Raw genomic sequence first — 21,826 nt, forward strand, 5'->3', positions numbered from 1 at the left:
AACGCTATCACACAAAATGGCCCAATCACAATCGCAAACAATATCTCCTCCAACACTCTCGCTCCAAGCCTCCAACTTGGCAACACAACCGAGGCCCTCTTATCAGAGCAAGGCTCCCTGATCTGATGACCCTGGGGAAATGTAACACTCTGGCATTCTGGATCGCGGAAAACCCCCGGGTTATGAGTAATGGAAATTACCCCGCACAGTTTATGCGGTATCGGCCCCAGGCTTGGCTTTTGGGGTCGCTTGCCCGTCGGGCGGAATCTCAGGTTTGAGGATGGCTTCATGTCGATGCGATGGCGTTTGATGTATAATAGAGATCCGAGAATCCGGAATGATCGGGTATGGGTGTTTTTTTATTCGAGGTGGATGATTTGAACGCGCTTTTGCGACGCGTTCTACTGGAGACTTGGCCTTGTAGCTGAAGATCTGCCCTCCAATTGGTGTCTCATGTGATGCCTTCACATTGCCTATTCACGTTGGTCTCGTCCAGTACAGCTTCACACATAACTGACACAACAATGAGACAGCAATAATTGAGTGCCAATCCCAAGAGCCAGCATAAATAAGCAATGTATCAACCTCTCCTCAATACGCAAAACAAGAAAACAAGCCCAATGCCGTTATCAACTCAAACATCGCCACTCTCACGAGTAATGAATTTGCAAAAAGCCTTATCCGGAAACATGGTCAGATTTGTCCCCTTTCCCCCGCGACGAACCGACATTCCCCAATTTTCGGAGGTTGTTTGGAGAATGAGTTCCATCCATGCCCCTTTCGGAAGGAACATGCGACTCGAGCCGGGGCTAGGGGCGAGCGAGCGTCAAGGGGGTTGCGTCGACCATTTAGCCTTGATAGAGACGAAATGGACGTTTTGGCACTTAAGAGTCCGGACCTCCCGCTTTGGAATCTCATTCTTTCTTCGTAAATCATTGTTGTCGTTGTCTTTTTGATAATCGTTGACAAAAACAATGGCTGAGAGTTTACCTCCCAAGAGGGACAGCACCTCCAAGAGGGATGATGACGTCCCCGTCCTCAAGTCCATCTCGAACCAGCAAGCTCCCATCAACGCCTCGGGCCACGTCCAGGAGCTCCAGCAAAACTTCAACCTCCTATCCCTAGCCGGCGTCGGCCTCGTCGTCGGAAACGTCTGGCCAGCCATCGGCGGCTCCATCCTCGTTGCCATCTTCAACGGCGGACCTCCCGGCGTCCTCTATGAGTTCATCGTCGTTTCCGTGTTTTACTGGACTGTTGCCGCCAGCATCGCCGAGCTTGCCAGTGCTATCCCTTCGTCTGCTGGAGTTTACCACTGGGCGTCTGTTACTCCTGGTCCGCGATGGGGTAGGATGATAGGTTTCTTTGCTGGGTGGTGGAACTATCTCGCCTGGGTTCTCGGATGCGCCAGCATGTCTTCGATTCTTTCAAACACCCTCGTCCAGATGTACGCCCTCAACCATGCCGATTTCGTCGCCGAGTCGTGGCACGTCTTTGTCACATATATCATCACCACCTGGATCGCTTGCGCCTGCGTCTGCTTGGCCAACAGTGCCATGCCCAATTTGAACAAGTTTGGCGTGTTTATCATCCTGACTGGTTTCATCATCACTATCATTGTTGTTACAGTCATGCCCGGTCGAGGTGGACGACCTCCGCATGCGTCTTCGGCGTTTGTGTGGAAAGACTGGGTTGCTGACATTGGATATCCGAATGGCTTCGTTTTCGTTGCCGGCATGCTCAACGGAGCTTTCAGTGTTGGACCAGTGGATGCGGTTACACATTTGGCCGAGGAAATTCCAGATCCCCAGCGCAACGTCCCTATCGCTCTTCTCCTCCAGGTCGCAACTGGCTTCATCACTGGACTTTGCTATCTCATCGCCATCATGTACGCCATCAACGACTACGACGCCCTTTTCGAATCGGCTTATCCTATCGCCGAGATCTATCACCAAGCCACTGGTTCAGCTGCAGGTGCAACTGGCCTGTTGTCATTGGTCATGATCTGCATCTCCCTCACAGTTGTCGGTCTGTACATTACCTGCGGCCGAACGCTCTGGGCTCTGGCTCGAGATGGAGCCACCCCCTTCCCTGGAGTTCTTGGTCATGTTCACGAGAAGCTCGATATGCCTCTGTGGTCGACTCTTGCCACGGGTGTCTTGGTGACAGTGCTGGGTGCCATCTACGTCGGAAGCACAACTGCCTTTAACGCCTTTGTTGGTAGCTTCATTCTCCTCTCGAGCAGCTCATTCTTGGCATGCATCCTACCAAATCTCTTGACTGGACGCAAAAACATCACATACGGGCCATTCAAGATGCGCGGACCAGTGGGCTTTGTCATCAACAGCGTTGCATGCGCCTACATGCTCATTTGGGGCGTCATCTACTGCTTCCCTTATGCGCTGCCTACAGACGCACAGAGCATGAATTACACATGCGTGATCTGGGGTGGTCTGACGTTCCTCGTCGGCGCCTGGTGGTTTGGAAGTGCGCGGAAGGGATACCAGGGGCCTACAGCTACAGGTACTGTGGTGCCTGGGATGGCGGTTGATCCAGCTTGATCTTTCTTTCTTTCTTTCTGTTCGGTGCCGTCACTATCGTCTGACACATCAGGGCCATAGGCTGTGGGGGTTACAGGAGTTAGTGATGCGGGGGTTGGGGTATGAGGCTTGACATGAGATGTCGTGTGTGCATTGCATGGGCCTTGATTTTGAGATTAGGATGGTACAACCCCTGTACAATAGCGAGAATGATACTACTTTCTGTTCACTTTGAGAGCCAATGTCTCTGTGTTCATGTCTCTGTATCTCTGATCGGAGTTCGGCTACAACATCAACATCCGAGCCTGTAGAGACGAAGCCGCCTTCACCGTCACCGCTTGGCACTCCACACTGCCAGGCTGTCAACGGTCGAAGGGGCAGCGACCCATTGTCGGTCTTAGTCATCCTCTGAAGGACACTGGGCTAGGCCAGCGATGTACTGGATGAAGTACACCAGGGTCCAACCGATCTAGGGTTGCCCCGGGCGCCTGTAGGACGATGCAGATTTACCCTGCACCCTTTGAGAATCGTGCATCGACATGTTCCATGCTTCTAGCCTCGAACCGATAAGATCGCCTAGTATTTGTTATGGTGGGATTGCATCCGTGGGCGTGTCTCGCGTCTGGGTGGAACGGACCGTGAGAGCGGGGATGAAGGATTGATTGCGAGACGAATTGAAACGAGTACGTGTAAAATAGCTCATTATTCACGTTGTGCAAGTGTCGATAGTTGTTGCTGTGCCACTTGATGACAAGGAATTGGGTGTTACTTGATCCTGGCCATGGTGTTGTGAGGCCTGAGCTCAGTAGCACGGATGGCATTTACAGTGACGCCATCTCTCTGGAACAGACCAGAATTCACAAGAAGAGCAATCCCCAATTCCAAGTTTGTTGAGCCTCCCAAGTGCGTGTCAAGACTGCGCTGCACCGCATCTGCAATCCTCAGTCTTACCCTATCTCGTGGCTGCAGTGTAGTCGACAAAATATGCGAGCAGCTGGCGTTTACAGTACAGGACAGTTACAGTACAGTTACATGGATGAGACATACCCTGTCTGTGGATTGGATGGATGCGGAGCCGAGAGAAAACTGGAGAAACGAAACAAAAAAACCGAGGCGAAAAAAATGACAGGAGAAAAACAATTGCGAGGCGGTGGCTACGTCGCCTGAGCTGCTGGTGGCATGAGATGAGGCCCGTCAGCTATTTTGGTTGAGCTCAGCGCGTAGCACAATTAAAAGATGACTCAGTCCCGGGCGCAATTGAGGCCAGTATTGTAATTCTGGCGTCCTCCCAGAAGAATAGGCAACGAGAGGCTTTAGTAGGCGCCTCGAAGCCTCCTCCAAAACGTATGGAGTACGGCCTCCTCGAAAGAGTCGGGCTGGGGACATCTTATGCCTTGGTGCAACGGAGCGAGCGAATCGGAAATCCCCACATGACGTTGCAGCCCGACCCAGAAGTCTTTTGCCCAAGGAAAAAAGAGACTGGCCGGGCCTCAAAATGATAATGGACCCCCTTGTGCGAGCCTTGACTGGGCGCCTTGGTTTCAACGATTGGGCACAGAGTGAAATCCCAAGTACAGGTACACGTAATAGAGGCAGACACGGGCCCTTTCTGCAGGTGACAGGACAAGTTACGGCCTTGTTTTTTGGCTTCTCGAGTTGACAGCAAAGACCAGGGATCCATCCTCTTGCAGGGTCCCCAACCCACTACCCGTCCCTGCTGGGGTCCTCCCAAGCAACCAGGCCCTTCCACATGGTCGTCTTGCCACCCGGGCCTCCATTCTAAATTCACCTCTTTTCCCGGGGATGTTCTGGGTCACAACCAATGGGGACTTTGCGGAATGTCGGCTTTGGGATCTTGCACAGGGAGTCTTCCCGCTCTGCAAGGAGGCTCACAAGCCCTCTCAGAGGCCCTGACGACATATCACACGGTTGGTTGGACCAGCTGTCACCGTGTCCTGGCGCCCAATGTGGTTGGGTTGTGGATCTCGAACCACCCCCTGGAGCCACTGGCAGGGTTCCAACTCTTGAATTGGGCTCCTCGGGCTCTGTCCCGGACGCCTCCCAGGGCTTGTGCCGTGGGTGACGGGATGCATCCTGGTGGTGTACAGGACCTAAAGTCAATGTATACCCGCAGATGGCCTGTTGGGGGATTTCTACCAGACTTTTCCTCTTTCTAGACAGAAAACAGACAGCACACAATATGCAGCGAGACCATTTGGAACTTGAAGTACCCGTCGTTAATGTAGTAGTGTACCCAGAGGTCACCGCCCGCCGATCACCACCATCCATCCAAACCACCACCCCCGCCGCAACCCACGAGCACGCGAGATACTCAGCTCCAATATCTACACATTTTTGCAACAACACTTGAACGCTTCACACAGTTCTGAAGCACACCAACCATGAAGAAGTCCACCAAGACGGCCCCTCAGAGGAGGCCCTTTGATCCGCTGTCCCAGTATGAGCAGCAGCGACAGCACGAGAGCACCATGGCCCTCACCATCCGGGGCTATCCCCCTAAGAACAGCAACAACACCAAGTCCGACTCGTGGCACACATCCGACGATAGCCAAAGGAACACCAACCCCAGCTCCTCCTACGCCCGGGCGAGATCACAATCACGACCTCCCACACGGCGGCCAGACGCCGACGGCCTCTCGACCGTGTCCGAGGCGACTTCAAGCGCTGCCTCAGACGTCTCGGACGACACTACCTCCACCGTCAGCACCAGCACAACCTCTTCCACATCAACAATTAACCAAGGCCGACGACAAGACGACACACAGAGGCCTCTGATGTTCCGGCCTCCTCAACTTCGCTTCCGATCTGGCCCTGACACAGGCACAAGATCACCCGAGCCTTTGACGCCCAGGAACCCTTATCTTTCGGACGACTATGATTCCGCCTCTGAGCTGGGCTGGGGCAGCTCATCCAATGTTTCCACCACCACAAAGGCCACCACTGTCGTCGACGACTCGGACGACAGCTGCGCCAAGACGCCCACCCGGGCGCGGTCCATGGCCCGTCGGCCGAGTGTGTCGACGTCGCAGCAGACGAGGACGACGGAGCGTCAGATTGAGCGACGGAGTGACCGTCAAGTAGAGTTCCAGACGACGGATCGTCAATTGGAGAGACGATCTGAACGTCAGATGGAGCGCAAGCCTGAGCGTACCAAGGAGCGCTCACGCAGTCGGGGACGTAGTGTGCACATCCACATTGAGCAGCCGGTTCAACAGCAACAACCTCAGCAGCAGCAACCACAACAACAACAGATGGTTCAGCAGCAGCCTCAACAGACTGTTCAGACGATTCAGCAGACGGTCCAGCCTGTGCAGCAGCCGACTATGGTCCACTCAATGACCACTCAGCAGCAGTCGGTTACCCAGCAGTCTACCATCACCCAGCAGCCCATGGTCCATCAACCCACCATCCCTCAGCAGCCTATGATCTCTCATCAGCCTATTGTGGCTCCTCAACCCATGATTGCTCAGCCGATGATGTCTGCTCCGCCTATGATGGCCACTCAGCCGTTGTATGCTCCTCAACAGCCAATGACACAGCAGCCAATGACACAGACCATGACCACGACCACTGTGCATTCTTCATCACAACAACAACAGCAACCTCTCGTCCAACAAACCGTGGTTCAACAACCCCAGCCTATCTCTCAACAGCCACGGATTCCTGAGTCAAGACAGCTCCCCCAGCCTGAGCGTCCTCCTTCTCGGCCTCGTGCACAGTCTCGGCACGATACCGAGAGGGCCATGGCTGCTGAGATTGAGAAGCTCAAGAACGAAGTCAAGAGCCTCAAGAGCAAGCAAAAAGAAACCATCAAGGATCTTGATGACGCTCGCTACAGGCTCAACTGCACGCAGAGCGACAGGGAGGAGCTTCGACAGGAGAGGAACAGGGCTCAGTCAACAAGAGACAGACTCACTGTCGAGCTTGAGGAGCAGACACGTCTTCTGGAGAGGACTCGGACTCGGCTCGATGAGCAGAGGCGGACTCTCGAGAGATTCGAGAAGGACCGTGACACTTCCATTGAACAGCTCAAGAAGGAGCGCGACAACGCCATTGAGAAGTTCAAGAGAGATCGTGACGTGTCTGTCAGGGAAGTCCTGAAGGAAAGAGAGGTCTCTGTTGAGAAGATCAAGAAGGAGCGTGATGTTTCTGTTCAAAAGGCCATCAAGGACCGAGATGCGTCTGTCGAACAAGCCAAGAAGGAGCGAGACGCTGCTCTTGAGAAGATCAGAAGAGAGCGAGATGAAGCCATCGAGAGGTACAAGCGCGAGCGAGATGTATCTGTCGAGATGGCCAAGACAGAGCGAGACATATCCATTGAGGCGCTCAAGAAGGACCGCGATTCAGTTCTCGACAGGTTCAGGCGTGAGCGTGACCAGGCCATCGAGGCCGTCGACCAGTTCAAGAAGGAACGCGACCAAGCTCTCGTGCAGGCAAAGAAGGACGTCGATATTTCGTTCGCGAGGTCACAGAAGGAGCGTGATCAGGCTCTTGAACAGGCCAGGAAGGACTATGACCTTTCCATCAAGAGGACCAAAAAGGAGCGCGATCTCGAGCTGAACAAGCTCCGCAAGGAGAAGGACGAGATTATCCGAGATATCGAGGATGAGCGAGATGCCATCGTCGAGAAGCTTGAGAAGGAGCGTGATCGCGCTGCTGAGAAGCACAAGAAGGACCTCGACCTTGCTATCTCCAGGGCCAAGAAGGAGCGTGATCAAGCCATCAGCAAGATCCAGAAGGAGCGCGACCAGACGGTTGACAGGCTCCAGAAGGAACGCGATCAGGCCATCGACAGGCTAAAGAAGGAACGCGACATGACTGTTGGAGCCCTCACCAAGGAGCGTGACGAGCTCTTGATTATTGAGCGCAACTACAGCGACAAGGTCAAGGAGCTCGAGGACCACCTCTCCAAGCACCGTGAGCTCAAGGCTGCTCTCGAGAGGAATTATGAGGACCTCAAGAAGGAGAGCCAGCAGACCACCAAGACCAACAACCAGTTCGAGGCCAAGAGCATCAACCTCGAGAGGGAGCTCGAGGACGTCAGGGTCATCCGCAAGTCTCAGGAGACGGCCTACGTCGCCAAGATTGCCGGCCTGGAGATTTCCAAGGAATCCATGCAGTTCCGCGTGGACGGCATGGAGAAGGATCTCCTGGAGAAGGCTAAGGAGCTGGGTGAGCTCACCGTCGAGAGAGACCGCTACAAGACTGAGAGTGAGAACAACAAGAACCAGGTCGAGTCTCTCAGCAAGGACAAGGTGAACCTCGAGGAGGATAAGAAGAACCTCAACAAGCGCATCGACGAGTTGTCGGGCGACAAGTCCAAGTTGGAGGAGTTGCTAGGTGGTCTTGAGGGCGACAAGAAGAAACTCGAGGAGCAACTTACAGGCCTCGAGGGTGACAAGAAGAAGTTGGAGGAAGAAGTCACCGTGCTCAACACGACCATCGAGGAACTCAAGACTGACAAGGACGCCATCAAGGCCGAGTGGACCAAGGACGTCGAGAGCAAGGAGGCTCGCATCGCAGGACTCGACACCGAGAACAACGAACTCAAGAACCAGCTCGAATCGATCACCAAGGACAAGGATGCCATCAGTAAGCAGGTCGACGAGATCGAGACCAAGAGGAAGAAGCTCCGGAAGCGCTACGAACAACTCACCGGCCAGAACAAGGAGCTCCGCGGCCAAGTCCGAGGTCTGTTGAGCGAGCAGGACGACCACAGCTCGCAGGTCCTGCGGCTCTCTGTCGAGTGCAAGAGCCTCCGCAAGGAAAACACCACCCTCAGGACCCTCTCAGAAGCCGGCAGCGTCGTGTCCAGCTCCCTATCTAGCGTTTCATCCTCTGCGAGCACCGTCACCGACGATGAGGACGCCACGAGCGTCACCTCGGATGCCACCGAGAAGCCAGATCCAGCGTCGGTACCCCAACCCGCCTCGGTCGAGGACGTCGTCGAAGAAGAAGCACCTGCTGATGCCGAGCCAGCTGAGGCTGAGCCAGAGGCAAAAGCCGAGACTGAAGCCCCAGCGGGAGAAGAAGAAGAAGAAGTAGCAAGAGAACCAGAGCCAGAACCCGAACCTGTCGTCACCCCCGAGGTTGAGCAACTCCGCGGAGAAAACACCGAATTGAAAGAGAAGGCCGACGCCGTTACAGCTGAGAGAGACGAACTCACCACCAAGCTCGAAGCCAGCACCGAGAACGCCGGAAAGCTGCAACTCAATGTCGATACCGTCACCGGAGAGCGAGACACCGTTACCGCCGAACGAGATGAGCTCACCATCAAGCTCAACGCCGCCAACGAGAACGGAGGCAAGCTGAAACTCACCGTCGATACCGTCACGGCCGAACGAGACGAGCTCACGACCAAGCTCGCCGCTACCGAGGAGAACGTCAACGCCGTTACCGCCGAGAAAGACGAGATCTCCAAGAAGCTCGCCACCGTTGAAGAGGAGGCCGCCAAGCTCCAGGAAAAGGCCGCAAGCGTCGACACCATCACTGCCGAGAGAGACGACCTTCAGGGGAAGCTTACTGCCTCTGAGGCTACAGTTGCCGAGCTGAAGGAAAAGCTCGCCAGCGTCGACGCCCTTACAGCTGAACGTGACGAACTCGCCAAGAAGCTTGAAACGGCTGAGCGAGAGGCTGTGATTCTCAACCACCTGCGCACCGAGAACAAGGACCTCATGGCTCAGCTCGCCGAGGCCAAGAAGGCCCAGGCAGCTGCTAGCGCTGATGTCACTGCCCTGCAGACCCAAGTCGGTGCTCTGGTGGCTCAGCTCGGAACAAACGGTGTTACTCGAACCAAGAGCGGACGCAAGCCCATCAAGGATCCCAAGCGGAGGGAGGAGATGGTGATTGTCCGTGACCCCCGGGACCGCGGAGGCGGCATGTAAGTTAACCCCTTTGATTGGTCAGCAAGTTGAATACTAACGAGTTATAGTCATATTGTTCGACGTCGCAACCTCAACTCTTCTACTACGAGGTCTTCTTCTCAGTCCGAGGGATCAGTCGACGCTTAAAGCCCCTGTACAACCTACCAACCTACCATTTAACCTTCGCCATTGTGTGAAGACTACTGTATGACTAACTATGTTCTCTCTTTTGTAAACACCTTTTCCTTTGTCATTTGTATTTCAAGCAAGCGATGAGTTCTGTATGTAGATGGCATAAACCAAGAGATGAGCGATGCAATATCTTTGTATGAGGGTACGAGGGATACATTTAACGGAAATGGAGAGCGTGATTTTTCTTTTGTATGGGATTGCATGGATTGGGTATTAGCATTGATATGGCGTATACATAAATACACAAATTGGAAGGGCTCTGTAGTCTTGGTGATGTCTTTCTTATGTAGACTTTGGTAAACGGACTTTTAGTACCAGTCATCACCACTATCTTCCTGATCATCTTCTTCCTCATCCCTAAATCTCTCTCTTGGGTCATTACTCCCCCACTTGTCTCTGCACGCGTACCACACAACATTGTAAAATCCAAACTCCCTGAACCGTGCCTCATCCCACATCATCAAGCCCCATTCCTGAGTACTGTCTGGCATGAAGCCCCCAAAAAGGTTGCTATACTCGTCCTTCCACGTCTGTGTCCAAGCAACCGGTGGTTGAGCTGGGTCGTCGCCCTTGAAAGGGAATGGCTCTTGGTCCCGTTCTCGCTGGTCTCGAGGCGACGAATAATGGATTCGCCGATCAACGTGTGTGTCCTGTCGTAAAACTCTACCCAGGCGGCTATAACGGCTATACTCGCATGGGTTTATAGTATTAAAAAGGCTGATGTAGAGCGCGCTCAGCTGGGTAGACGGCGTGGGCAACATTTCAAGCCCATGGACTACGGATTGAGGTGTTAGCTGCGGGTTGTAGATGGTCAAAAAGGGAAGCAAGGACAAGGAATAGGACTTACAGATACATTTCACTTTCATGCACTCTGTTCCACCTGGCTCCTTCTGTGCGCCCCGATAGCTGGACTCAAATTCGATATAAAACTCATCCGCAGCAAAGATACGAGCATTACTGACGTCCCATTCCCAGAGTAAAGGTAGGTCTGTGTAAAACCCATCCGTGGCGAAAAAGTGAACACTATTGATCTCCTCCACCTCCCAGGGTTCGTAGAGACCAAAGAACATGTCTAATATGCGGACCTCGACGAAACCAGACTCGGAGTGACCAAATAGGTTACACCAGAGTTGGAAACGATACAAGGCTCGCATTATCCTCATTTCCTCGGTGAGAGTCAGAGGAGGGTTTTGGGCTGCCGTCTTGGGATCCTTGAAGTCGTTTGCGATGTTGATGAATGCCCAATTTTTGTACATTTTCGTGAACGGCTGAACAACGAAGAGATAAAACACGGCCAACTCGCTCATATCATTTCGCGTCAGCCCTTTTTCTAGTAATGAAAAGTCTAGCGAGGAGCGGAGTCGCCGATAGTCTTTGAGAAATCGGGGAATGGCATCTTCAGGATGGACGCGGTCGAACTTGGCCGGGCTGGTCAGGTGGACTGCGTAGGCATCAACGGTGATTGACCCCAGAGTTGTGTGCAAGGCGCTGCCTAAGATGAATTTGCGATCTTGTCGATATTGTTGGTAAAATGTCGGGCAGGACTTGATCAAGTTCTTTACTTGGTCAAGATCCAGTGTGGTCAAGATAGAGAGGCGGAGCTCTGGGGGGAGTTGCTCCAACCTAGATAGCTCTGGAGTCTCTTTGACCATGGATGGTAGGCTTTGAAGATGCCATGTAGACTCTGTTGTCGTGGAGGTTTTATCCTTATGAGGTATAGTGTAGGTTGATGACGATTCGGATGAGGCTTGAGAGCGCGTGGCCTTGAACTCGGTGCCGGTGTCCTCCATGTTCACAGAGACAACGATAAGGGAGAAGATTACTGTCGATGGCAGGGATTAGACGAAGATGGGAGGGTATTTATGGGAATCGAGTGGAATCTTGTTATTGTCTGCAATAATGACAAGAAGCCATCAGCCACAACAGCAAAGTGGAATCTTGTATGCAAGCTTGAACTTAGAGAGGCTTCTCTGCCTGCGGTTACAAAAGGCTAATATAGCTGACAATATTTTAGAAGAAGAACATCGTTATAGCATATCGCCACTTTACAGAGGATAGCCAAGGTTTACTTAGGCTTAAAGTGCTGCCGATGAATTTGTTGACACTGCGAGGTTTGTCTCGAGTCAACTGCAGCCACGAGGGGCCAACGTTGATTTCATAGCGCGATGATCTTTACCATTAACCTTTTGCTGCAATTTTATTTAGTTTACCGGCTTTGCAACATTGGGTTTAAATGCTGTCATGTGTTAACTACCGTGTTCTTTGACATTGTGCCCGTTGACTCCTTTTGGAGAGGTCAGTAATACTAGCAACAATTACGTGATCAAGGAGATTCATCTGTAAGAAGCTCATTTCGATACCAGGTTTCAGGGTCCTCTACGGACAAATTCCCCATGGTGCCTTGTTTCACCTTTGGGCACTTTAAGTAGTAGATTGGCCAGCCAAGTTTGCGACATGGCGCTAACAGCGACACCAAGACTGATCCCGGCCTCTCGCAATTTAGGCGCCCGCGGCGACCGGGTTGGGACAGGCCATCCACGGCACCTCTTCCGAACTTAAGGTTGAAAAACGATATGAAGTACCTATCTAGTTGTAGCAAGGAGTGGGGAATGCTGTTATCTAGCGCGCTTATCGAGACTCGCTCGTTGACTCGTTGATCTGATGGCTAAGTCGGCGTGTATGTGGGATACCCTTTACTTGATATAAACTCCTTTCTGAAGCTTCCTTTTACTGTTTTTGTTGCTCTTGCTTCAGCGCCTTTCCACTCCTTTATTCATTCATTCATTTTGAAATTCTTGTTTATTCTTGTCACTCTTTTCGTTCCAACATGAAGCCAGCCGGCTTGTTCAGGGCCTTCTTTGGCGCTGCCCTCATTGCGCAAACAGTTGCCTTCTTCCGCGTTACTTGTGCACCATGGAAGCGCGAGCGAATCGATTCCCTCGTTAGTCCAGGGGCTGAGAGTTCTCACATGCATACATTCTGGGGATCCCGCAAGATCTCTGCAGACACGGTCACAGGAGCCGACTTCCAGGATGGATGCACTTCGTGCGATAACCAGCTTGACAAGTCTGCCTATTGGATGCCTACTTTGTATTATGGTGAGTGGCCACACAAATTAATGGCAGGTGAAGAAGTTTGTTGGGCTTACATCTGTTTAGTCAAGAAAAATGTCACTGTCCCCGTCAAGGTTGGCATTTTCCACGTGTATTATCAAGGGCAGGAAAACAACCCAGGCCTATACCCCGAAGACTTTGCCCTCATCGGTGGCAACCCCAAGATTACCGAAGACGAAATCCGAGAGCAGGGTGGCAATGGTATTCACTGGGTGAGTGATAGGTGTTCAGTCCTTCAAACGAGACACATCGCTCACGGATGAGTAGCACTTTGACGAGAGCGACGAAGTCAAGGAGAAGTGGCAGTTTCCCAAGAAGCGTGGCACGGGTTGGCTACGAGGCAACGTTCCCTTTCCGGGCTGGGTTGTCAAAGATAAGGCGTTGGGCCGATATCGTGCTTGCAATGACACAGTCGACACGGGGTGCATCAGCGTCCCGGGCATGTTCTTCGCTGTTTGGTATGATGTTGGCGATGCCGAGTTCTTCACGTTTGAAGACGGCGACTACTTGACCTTGTCAAGCGGAGGAGGTACCAAACACATTGCCAGTGTTGATGCTCGATTTGCTGACTTGTAGCAACAGGACACACCTATCACGGCGATTTCATCATGGGTTGGGACAAGTCGGCATTGTGGGAAGTCTCTCATAATACAACCGAGTTCGCCAAGATCGGTGGGGAGGCCGCGTACGTTCGTAGCGACACCTGCAACGCAACGGCCGAGGCCACGACTTACCTTTGGGATCTTGACTGGCAGACTGTCCTGGCAGCAAAGAACGGGTCTCTGACCGAGTCCGTCGTGACTGGTACGTACGACAACTTTTTGACCATCACGGATGGAAAGAGTGTCAATGCTACGTGGAGTGGTAAGTGGGGAGAAGAGGGCAGTTCCGTCGATGACGGGGAGAAAGCACTTGACGAAGCATCCTCTGTTTCTGTTTCGTCCCCCTCAACATCAACGAGTGCTCCATCTACTGTGGCATCGTCTAGTGGAACAGCAGACCTCTCCCAGACGACGCTATCGACGGCCACCATCTCCGCCAAGGCTCAAGAGATTGAAACCGTGTCGACGGCTGCATTGGCAGCTTCTTCGACTGCCAATGCGCAGCCTACATCCTCCTCCTCCCCCTCCAACAACAACAAGAAACATCACTCTTCGAGCAAGACACACTTCCGCCTCCACCAGGCGAAGGAGGGTTGCAAAGCTTCTCCTCCCAAAGAGCGTCAAGATTGACTCTTGGAAACCGGATCGATATTCTGATGGCTGGGACCATTCACGTAGCCGACATGTCAGCGATTCAGGGTCTCGTAGCATGCGGCGAGTTTATAGCTGGCGGTCTAGGTTGGTCGGGAAACTTGGATTTAGTATGACTTTGCTGGCAATAGCATCTTGAACAAGTACCCAGAGAACATAGAATAGAACCCCGTCAGACCACTACTGGGCTGTAAAGCCACCATCCACTGGGAGACACACGCCCGTGATCCATCTGGCCTCCTGACTTGCAAGAAAGATGGCCGCGCCCACCAAGTCCTCTGGGACGCCTATTCCGTGAAGTGGGTGTAGAGATCGAATAGACTCCATGTCGTTGTGCTTGATTGTGTCGGCCCAGATGGCCGTCTCGGTGTCTGGACTGTGTTAGACGGGCCGACAAGGTCTCAGGCGGGTACTCACATCCTGGACAAATTGCGTTGCAGTGAATGCCGTCTTTGGCATAGTCCAAGGCTACCTGTTTAGTCAAGTTGGATACAGCACCCTTGGAAGCGCAGTATGAGGCTGCACGGTCAGTATTTCTGTCTCCCCTCTCAGATACGGCATCTTACAGATATTTCGACCCGCAACAATGCCGTATATCGACGATATGTTAATGATCCAACCTCTATCACCAGTCTCGGGCTTCTCTTGTTTCAGCATCTGGGCGATGGTGTACTTGCTCGTCAGAAAAATGGACTTGACGTTGACGTTCATCGTCTTATCCCACCACTCCTCTGGTGTCTCGTGGATCTTGAGCGGTTTGTTTCCTGCTTCGGCAGATATGCCTGCATTGTTGACCAGGCTGGGGCACGTTAATACTTGGAGTTGCCAAAGCATGAGGACGTCTTCCAGACACTTACACATCGATGCGTCCAAACTCGGCCACTGTTTTCGTCACCAAGGCCTCGACAGCTGTAGCCTTGCCCACGTCCGTCTGAACAAAGATTGCTTTCCCTCCTTTCGACCGGATGAGCTCATCGGTGCTGATAGCTTCCTCCCCATTCACATCGAGGCGTGCCTTGGGCTGCAAATCTGCGCAGACGACAGAAGCTCCCTCGCGAGAGTAGCCGAGAGCAATGGCACGGCCCAGGCCCGAGGAGGCGCCTGTAACGATGCAGACCTTGCCCGATAATCGGTGGACGGATATCGGAGCAGTCATTTTAGATGATGAGATATGATCTTGGAAGAAGAGGTCTTGTTCTGTTGATAACGAGTCTTTTGAGTAAGACTGTGTTCAAGTCTTAACGTCACCAAAGGGTGGTATCTGACCACCCCATTAGCCACGGCATGTCTATTTAACATGCTCACTTGCCTACCACGCAACAAGGTTTCCGACCTTCCGAGATGGGTAGGCCAACCGATCTGCCGAATTTATGCACTCAAACAAGGAATCAAGCCGAAAAACGCGGGGTAGTCGGGATAAGTGAGTGGTCAATGTCTCAGAACTCGGTATATGGCTTTGCGGCCTCTTGAGGGGTTGTGCAGAATGCTGCATATAACATGCGGGGTGGCTATGCCGAGGTCGACACGGAATGGTGTCCGGTAGGGGAGAGGGAATGGCCATCTCAAGAAAGCAGTGTCATTATGGATATAGCTGTATTATTCTACCCTTTTGGCCACTCATCAACAAGCTTAGCAGTATGAAAACTAGTAGTCCATCCAAGATCCCTCTGTATCCCCTCAAGGAGCCTCAAAACAGCCTCCTGCTCACACCTCTCAAAAAACACCTGCCCCGCGACAAACAGGGCCTGCACTGAATTGATCCTCATCGGGTCCGTGGGATTCGCCAAGCTGATGCCGCATGTCTCTCTCGCGTGATCGTGCACTTTGGCTTGGATCTGTCTGTATGAGTTGAGACGGGCAGAAACTGTGGAGCGGATGGCTGTTGATTCTTGGGGTCTGTTGACCAGCAAAAGAATCATGGCCATGTGGTAGTTTTGCATTGTTGCGGCGCAGATTGGTAGCTCGTACCATATTTGCTCAAAGTTGGTGAAGCATTCCTCCTCACTTCCTGAATATGGTGTCCTGGCACTCGGTTGAAAGGTCGAGGGGAGACTATTATACCATTTTTGCAACTCTGCCATCAACAGTTTCCATCGCTCGAGAAGTCGCTCCTGGGTAACTCCGACTGGAGGACGCTGCCCAAGAGGCAGAGCATAGTCGGTGGGGTTGATGGCATCACCAGACGTAAGGTAGTTCGATATCTTGCCCAGAAGCCAGGTTAGCTCGTTGCTCTTTGTGTCTTCCTCAATATCGGCCGAGGTGCGAACGTCGGCTGAGCCAGGAGGACTGAATGGCATTAGAGAGCCGTTTTCATTTGTGGCGAGGCCTGCGTTCTGCCAAAGGCGCATGTCTTTTAGATCAAGACGAGTCTGTGTTTCGCTAATAACTGGACGAGGCTCAGAATCTCACTCAATATTCGAAAGAAGAGACAACTTACACGCGCACAACAGGTCTTGCCTTGCCAGGCTCCAGAAGATGGGACCCTGGATCGCCGTCCGAGGAATCACTACCGGTGACGGCGGGGCAGCGAAAGGATCCGATTTTGGATCAAACAGCGGTAATGCCTTGAGATGTGCTCTCCAGGCTGTATCAGGAGCATCCATAAGTTCATAAATGCAAAGTATCGCCACCGCAGCAAGCATATCCTCCTTATCACTCAAGTCATTCTCGTATGCCCGCAAGTCAACCGCATTTTTGAGGTGATTGATAGCTTCGCCGTAGTGCTTTGCAGATTGATAGTGCCAGTCGACAGCATAGCGAGATGCATGAAAACTGTTTTCAGATGATGTCTCAGCTCGAGATAGGCGGTTGAGATGCTTGGCAGAGACTGCGCAGACTGCTGATTTTAATAGTGGTTTTGTGGCTGCTATGACAGGGACTTTGCATGAAAAGTAGGACCCCGTGTCAAATATGTCCATCCTGAGACGTTGTGAGAATGGGAGAGTGTGTGGCAGAGATCGAAAGACTCACCATTGGCCAGGACCTTGCTTGAAATGCCTTAGCAAGTGTAATGCCGTCAAGTTTGATGCTGATGCCGGCGCATTGATGTCTGGAGTTTGTGGGTGCTCGGGGTAGTCTTGAGGTTCATCTATTGGGGCCAAGACGCTTTCTTCTACAGGCGGGTCAAGAATGGCCCCAGGAAAGTCAAGAATCGGAACCGATTCCCGTTCTGCTTCCTGAGCATCTCCAAGCTGCCGGGCTGGCTCATCTTGGTGTGCATAAGGGTCTTTGACATGTATAAACCGAACTGAACAAAGTGTCAACGCTGCAAAATGTACAGAATTGGCAAAAACTCACGCTCAGCTGGCACATGAAGCCACACATGGTCGTCCTGGAAGACGTGTTGATCTTGGTGTTGAGAGAAGCTCGCGTCCTTACTCTTCTCTCTCGGCGATGTCTCAAAGTGCCGAAATATCGACCTCTGAGAGTAGCAACATTCCCGAGAACCCCTGCGACAGGGCCCGCAGATGGGCTTGACCTCGTCACACTTCAATTTCCTTCGCCTGCATGTTTGGCTGTCCAGGGTCAGTTTTGCTCGGCAATTGACTGCCAGGGCGAAAACACACTTACCAGCCAGAGAAGGAACGCATTCTGCGTCTCAAAGATAGAGCATTAATGTCTAAACAATGTGAATAAAGAATTTTCTCGGTTTAGAGGCTCAAGTTGACTCATAGAGATGAGGTAATGAAGCCGAGTGATGCCGTCTGCAAAGGGTTAACAAGCCGAGGACCCAACATCGGGAGAAATCAAGGCGAGTGCGGGGTCGATACTCGGCGGCGATAAGCTAGACCGGATGCCCAGAGTCTATTCTCCAGTCTTCAACCATTATAAGAGCTCAATATTTTTAATTCTTGTAAGTAGTAGGTGAATCTGCAAGCCTAATATTTCGATATTGCCACTCTTGAACATGGCGACGCCCTTTTCCGTCTCTGGCAAGACCGCCATCATCACAGGTGCCGGCTCAGGTAAGTCACGCCAAGTACCTCAACCCCCTATCACTAACACTTTAAGGTATCAACCTCGCGTTTGCCGAGATACTACTCTCTCGAAACTGCAATGTCGTCTTGGCAGATCTCTCCCTGAGACCAGAAGCAAAAGCTCTGTTGGCCAAATATGAAGACAAGGCTTCATCTCCGAGAGCTGTTTTTGTGGAAACAGATGTGACGTCCTGGCCGGCTTTGACACGCATGTTTGAAGTTGCACTGCGAGAGTTTGGTGATTTTGACATTGTCTGTCCCGGAGCTGGCGTCTACGAACCAAACTGGTCCAACTTTTGGCATCCTCCAGGATCACCCGAAAGCAAAGACGGCATTGACAGCGGCCACTATGCTCTTCTTGACATTAACCTCACACACCCTATTCGAGCCACTCAGTTGGCCATAGCCCACTGGCTGCACCCTCGCACTCCCTCCAACTCCAAATTCCCTACCCCTGCTACAGCCTCAACCGGAAACCCAAAGCGGGTAATTCACATCTCGTCGATAGCAGGCCAAATCCCCGTGTTCCGAGCCCCCATCTACGGCGTCTCCAAGTTTGGAATCACGGGCCTCGTGCGGTGCCTCGCAAACCTCGAAACAACCGGTATCCGTGTCACCGCCGTCGCACCGGGCGTCGTGCGCACACCTCTCTGGACAGAGCACCCCGAGAAGCTCGAGTTTGTGGATGAGACACGGGATGGATGGGTTACGCCTCAAGAGGTGGCGGAAGCCATGTTTAGCTGCGTCGAGAGTCCTGAGCACGTCGGAGGCACGATTCTCGAGGTTGGAAAGGACAATACGCGCCAGGTGGGAGTTTACAACGATCCTGGTCCGGATCTGAAGGATCCGAGCAAGGGATTCACTACGAGTAACGCCGAGCAGGGTGATGCAAGTGTTTGGAGTTGGCTTGGGAACAAGGAGATTTGGGGTTCTAAGCTGTAGGCTAGAAATGGACTGCCGGTCGTGCAGAGATCTTCATCGGATTTATCATTCCTATGCTGGGTTGCGTTTGGTGTGAACACATTGAGAAACTCGCATTTTTGGCTGCCAAGCAAGACTCTTATTTGCCAAAGTTATTGTGATATCTGTCACAAGCTGTGTTATAACTGCATCTGCATACGCGGGTTACCAACATGGGCAATCCCAAAGAGTCAAATGACCACCTCGGCATCGTTTCCCCTCTGCAAAGTGGACGCCACCTGAACATCATTACACCGAGTTGCAGCTGTATGCCCCACGCGCTATGGGGGGCCTCAACCGCGCCAATTAGTTGCGGCTTTACGCAATTGGCTTCGTGGTACATTGTACCGAGTCCTCGCTTCGGCTTGTTGGCCCCTGGAATTGGCGTTTGAGGTCCAGCCCTCGGCTTGACTGCCATTTTGGGGATTGGGTGAGTCGTTGACGCAAGACGTCGAATATGATTTTCGGTCAAGATGGGCGTCAAGCTAGATCAGAGAGAAGGAAGATACTTTGTAATAGTAGTATAAAGAATGAATAGTCGCGTATTGCTGTCAGACGCTCAATCCATAATCCCAGTGAGATTTCTTCCCAAGTCTGCCGCCAACATCACCATCACCATGGATCAACCCGACGTTCTCATCATTGGCGCTGGCATGTCCGGCATTGGACTCGCCGTCCAGCTAATCCGTCAATACGGAACTCGAAACTTTGAAATTATCGAAAAGGATGCCGAGATTGGTGGCACATGGAGGGTTAATTCCTACCCAGGCTGCGGATGCGATGTGAGTACAACAACACAGCAAGACATCAAGCGTGCTAATGGTTGACAACAAGGTCCCTTCTCACTTCTTCTCATACTCTTTTGCTCTCAACCCCGACTGGTCCCAGGCCTATGCGATGCAGCCCGAGATTCATTCGTACTTTAAGGGTGTCGCTGCTCAATATGAAATTGAGAAGCACGTTCGGTTCAACTCAACTGTCCAGTCTGCTCGTTGGGAGGAGAGCTCTGGAACATGGGATGTTATATGTCTGGACGCAAAGACCGGCAAACGCACCACCCGGCGCTCTAAAGTCCTCGTTTCGGCGGTGGGAGCCCTGTCTATCCCTAAGCCATGCACCATTCCCGGTGCATCATACTTTACCGGCCGCATCTTTCATACCGCTCAGTGGGACCACTCGTTTGACTGGAAGGGAAAAGAGGTGGTCATGATCGGTAAGATTACCCATCTCACATTTGAAGCAGCTCGAGAACTCATAATTTGCTAGGAAACGGCTGCAGCGCAACCCAAGCCCTTCCAGTAATGACTGCTGGGGATGGAGCTGTCAAAAAGGCGACGCAATTCGCTAGACAGTCACACTGGGTTGCAGAACGTCCAAACCCGAAACATTCAGCCTTGTTCAAGTTCGTTATGAGATGGGTTCCCTTTGCGATGCGCATCCACCGAGCAAGACTTTACTGGCAGAACGAGCGAAACTTTCATGGCTTCAAAGTCGTTGAAGGACTCGGCATGCGAAGTCAGTGGGTGAAGGAGACTACTGACTACATACGAAAAACAGCTCCAGCCAAGTACCACGAGTTTCTGGTCCCCAAGACCGAGGTTGGATGCAAGCGAAGAGTAAACGACACGGATTATCTTGTCTGCCTGCATCGCGATAATGTCGACTTGGTCTATGATGACCCGATAGAAGCCATCGAAACAGCAGGAGTGCGCACAAAATCAGGGCGACTAGTCAACGCAGATGCTATCATCCTCGCCCATGGATTCGAGACCCAAACGCCCTTGTTCCCTATGAAGATATTCGGGAAGGACGGTCTTACTGTTAATGAACACGCAAGTACTTTCAACAAGCAGTCAAAGATAAGGCTAACACGTTTATAGTGGGATCAGGTCAGCGAGGGTGCAGCTTCGTCTTACTTTGGAACCTGCTTATCCAACTTTCCCAACTTTTTCATCATGATGGGCCCCAACACCCTGAGCGGGCACCTCTCCGTCATTTACACCTCTGAGTGTCAGATCAACTTTACTCTAAGAGCCATTCGACCCATCCTAAAGAACCAAGCCGACACTGTCGAAGTCACAGCAGACGCTGAGAAGAGGGACATTGACGAGGTCCAAGAGAAGGCAAAGAAGTTGGTTTGGGCCACGGGATGCACATCCTGGTTCATCGAGACAAAATCCAGCAGGAACACTATCATGTTTCCGGATTGGCAGTACAAGTTTTGGTGGAGGAGCCTTTTTGTGCCATCAGGCGACTTTGAATACCGGAAGCTCGTTCAAAAGCCTCATGAGGCGGAAACAAAGACATCAGGCCGCGGACTACTGATGATTGCTGCTGCTACTCTTGCTGTTGGCGTTGGATCTATTTATCTCGAGGTTCTGAAACGGTATGACTAGCTCAGGTCTGTGTATCAAGACAATTAGGGCGAGATCTTTTTCAGATTACTATTCATCTTCGTCAACTGAGTCCGATTTGGCTCTTCGTGATGATGCTTGATAAGTTACAAAGCTAGAAGATGCTACTCACTAGCATTAGTGTCTATTAACAATACAAGTTAACGAAATGAAAGAGGGCCTTTCCCAGAAGCCTCAACTACTTCTTTAAATTAGAGCCATGAATTGGCCTTAAATCACCAATGAAGTGCAACGTAGAGCCCACGTTTCATCAAGACGCCAACTTGCCAAGCATGCTGGGGACCTGTCATGGTAGCATGGTGATTGGTCCATCGCCTGTTGGGCAAGCCTCAATCACCCCGAGCTCTGCCTTACCTTGGAATAACTTTTCATCTACAACAACAGCCGAAAGAGTTTCTGTTTCCCATAGAGGCACTCCTCTATGCTGGCATCTTCTGTCTGACCACGAAGCATTAGGAAGACTCCCTGCTGCTACGTTTGCGGCCTTCTAGCCCAC

General features: G+C 52.1%; 6 protein-coding genes across 6 annotated transcripts; 5 read left to right on the top strand and 1 right to left on the bottom strand.

Annotated features, from left to right (window-relative positions):
- Nucleotides 1-974: 974 nt before the first annotated feature.
- On the top strand, nucleotides 975-2,558 carry LRP88_14215 (amino acid/polyamine transporter I; the record flags this gene model as incomplete). Its single annotated transcript, XM_083250565.1, has 1 exon — nucleotides 975-2,558. One exon carries the CDS (start codon nucleotides 975-977, stop codon nucleotides 2,556-2,558), a length of 1,584 nt encoding a protein of 527 aa, XP_083093630.1.
- A 2,381-nt stretch (nucleotides 2,559-4,939) lies between these two features.
- Nucleotides 4,940-9,568, top strand: LRP88_14216 (uncharacterized protein; the record flags this gene model as incomplete). The annotated part of the gene is made up of 2 exons (XM_083250566.1): nucleotides 4,940-9,438; nucleotides 9,490-9,568. The coding sequence occupies 2 exons, from the start codon at nucleotides 4,940-4,942 to the stop codon at nucleotides 9,566-9,568; spliced, it is 4,578 nt and encodes a 1,525-aa protein (XP_083093631.1).
- Nucleotides 9,569-12,440: 2,872 nt separating this feature from the next.
- LRP88_14217 (uncharacterized protein) lies at nucleotides 12,441-13,958 on the top strand (the record flags this gene model as incomplete). The annotated part of the gene is made up of 4 exons (XM_083250567.1): nucleotides 12,441-12,711; nucleotides 12,772-12,938; nucleotides 12,994-13,255; nucleotides 13,309-13,958. 4 exons carry the CDS (start codon nucleotides 12,441-12,443, stop codon nucleotides 13,956-13,958), a joined length of 1,350 nt encoding a protein of 449 aa, XP_083093632.1.
- Nucleotides 13,959-14,159: 201 nt separating this feature from the next.
- LRP88_14218 (SDR family NAD(P)-dependent oxidoreductase) lies at nucleotides 14,160-15,135 on the bottom strand (the record flags this gene model as incomplete). Its single annotated transcript, XM_083250568.1, has 4 exons — nucleotides 14,160-14,350; nucleotides 14,406-14,498; nucleotides 14,546-14,778; nucleotides 14,837-15,135. 4 exons carry the CDS (start codon nucleotides 15,133-15,135, stop codon nucleotides 14,160-14,162), a joined length of 816 nt encoding a protein of 271 aa, XP_083093633.1.
- Nucleotides 15,136-17,886: 2,751 nt separating this feature from the next.
- On the top strand, nucleotides 17,887-18,898 carry LRP88_14219 (uncharacterized protein; the record flags this gene model as incomplete). The annotated part of the gene is made up of 2 exons (XM_083250569.1): nucleotides 17,887-17,932; nucleotides 17,991-18,898. The coding sequence occupies 2 exons, from the start codon at nucleotides 17,887-17,889 to the stop codon at nucleotides 18,896-18,898; spliced, it is 954 nt and encodes a 317-aa protein (XP_083093634.1).
- A 635-nt stretch (nucleotides 18,899-19,533) lies between these two features.
- On the top strand, nucleotides 19,534-21,312 carry LRP88_14220 (flavin-containing monooxygenase; the record flags this gene model as incomplete). Its single annotated transcript, XM_083250570.1, has 4 exons — nucleotides 19,534-19,698; nucleotides 19,751-20,129; nucleotides 20,183-20,736; nucleotides 20,797-21,312. The coding sequence occupies 4 exons, from the start codon at nucleotides 19,534-19,536 to the stop codon at nucleotides 21,310-21,312; spliced, it is 1,614 nt and encodes a 537-aa protein (XP_083093635.1).
- Between the last annotated feature and the right edge of the window lie 514 nt (nucleotides 21,313-21,826).

The sequence above is a fragment of the Fusarium phalaenopsidis genome (genome assembly GCF_050370095.1).
Source record: "Fusarium phalaenopsidis strain FUZ10S chromosome Unknown contig_32334, whole genome shotgun sequence".
Lineage (NCBI taxonomy): Eukaryota > Fungi > Ascomycota > Sordariomycetes > Hypocreales > Nectriaceae > Fusarium > Fusarium phalaenopsidis.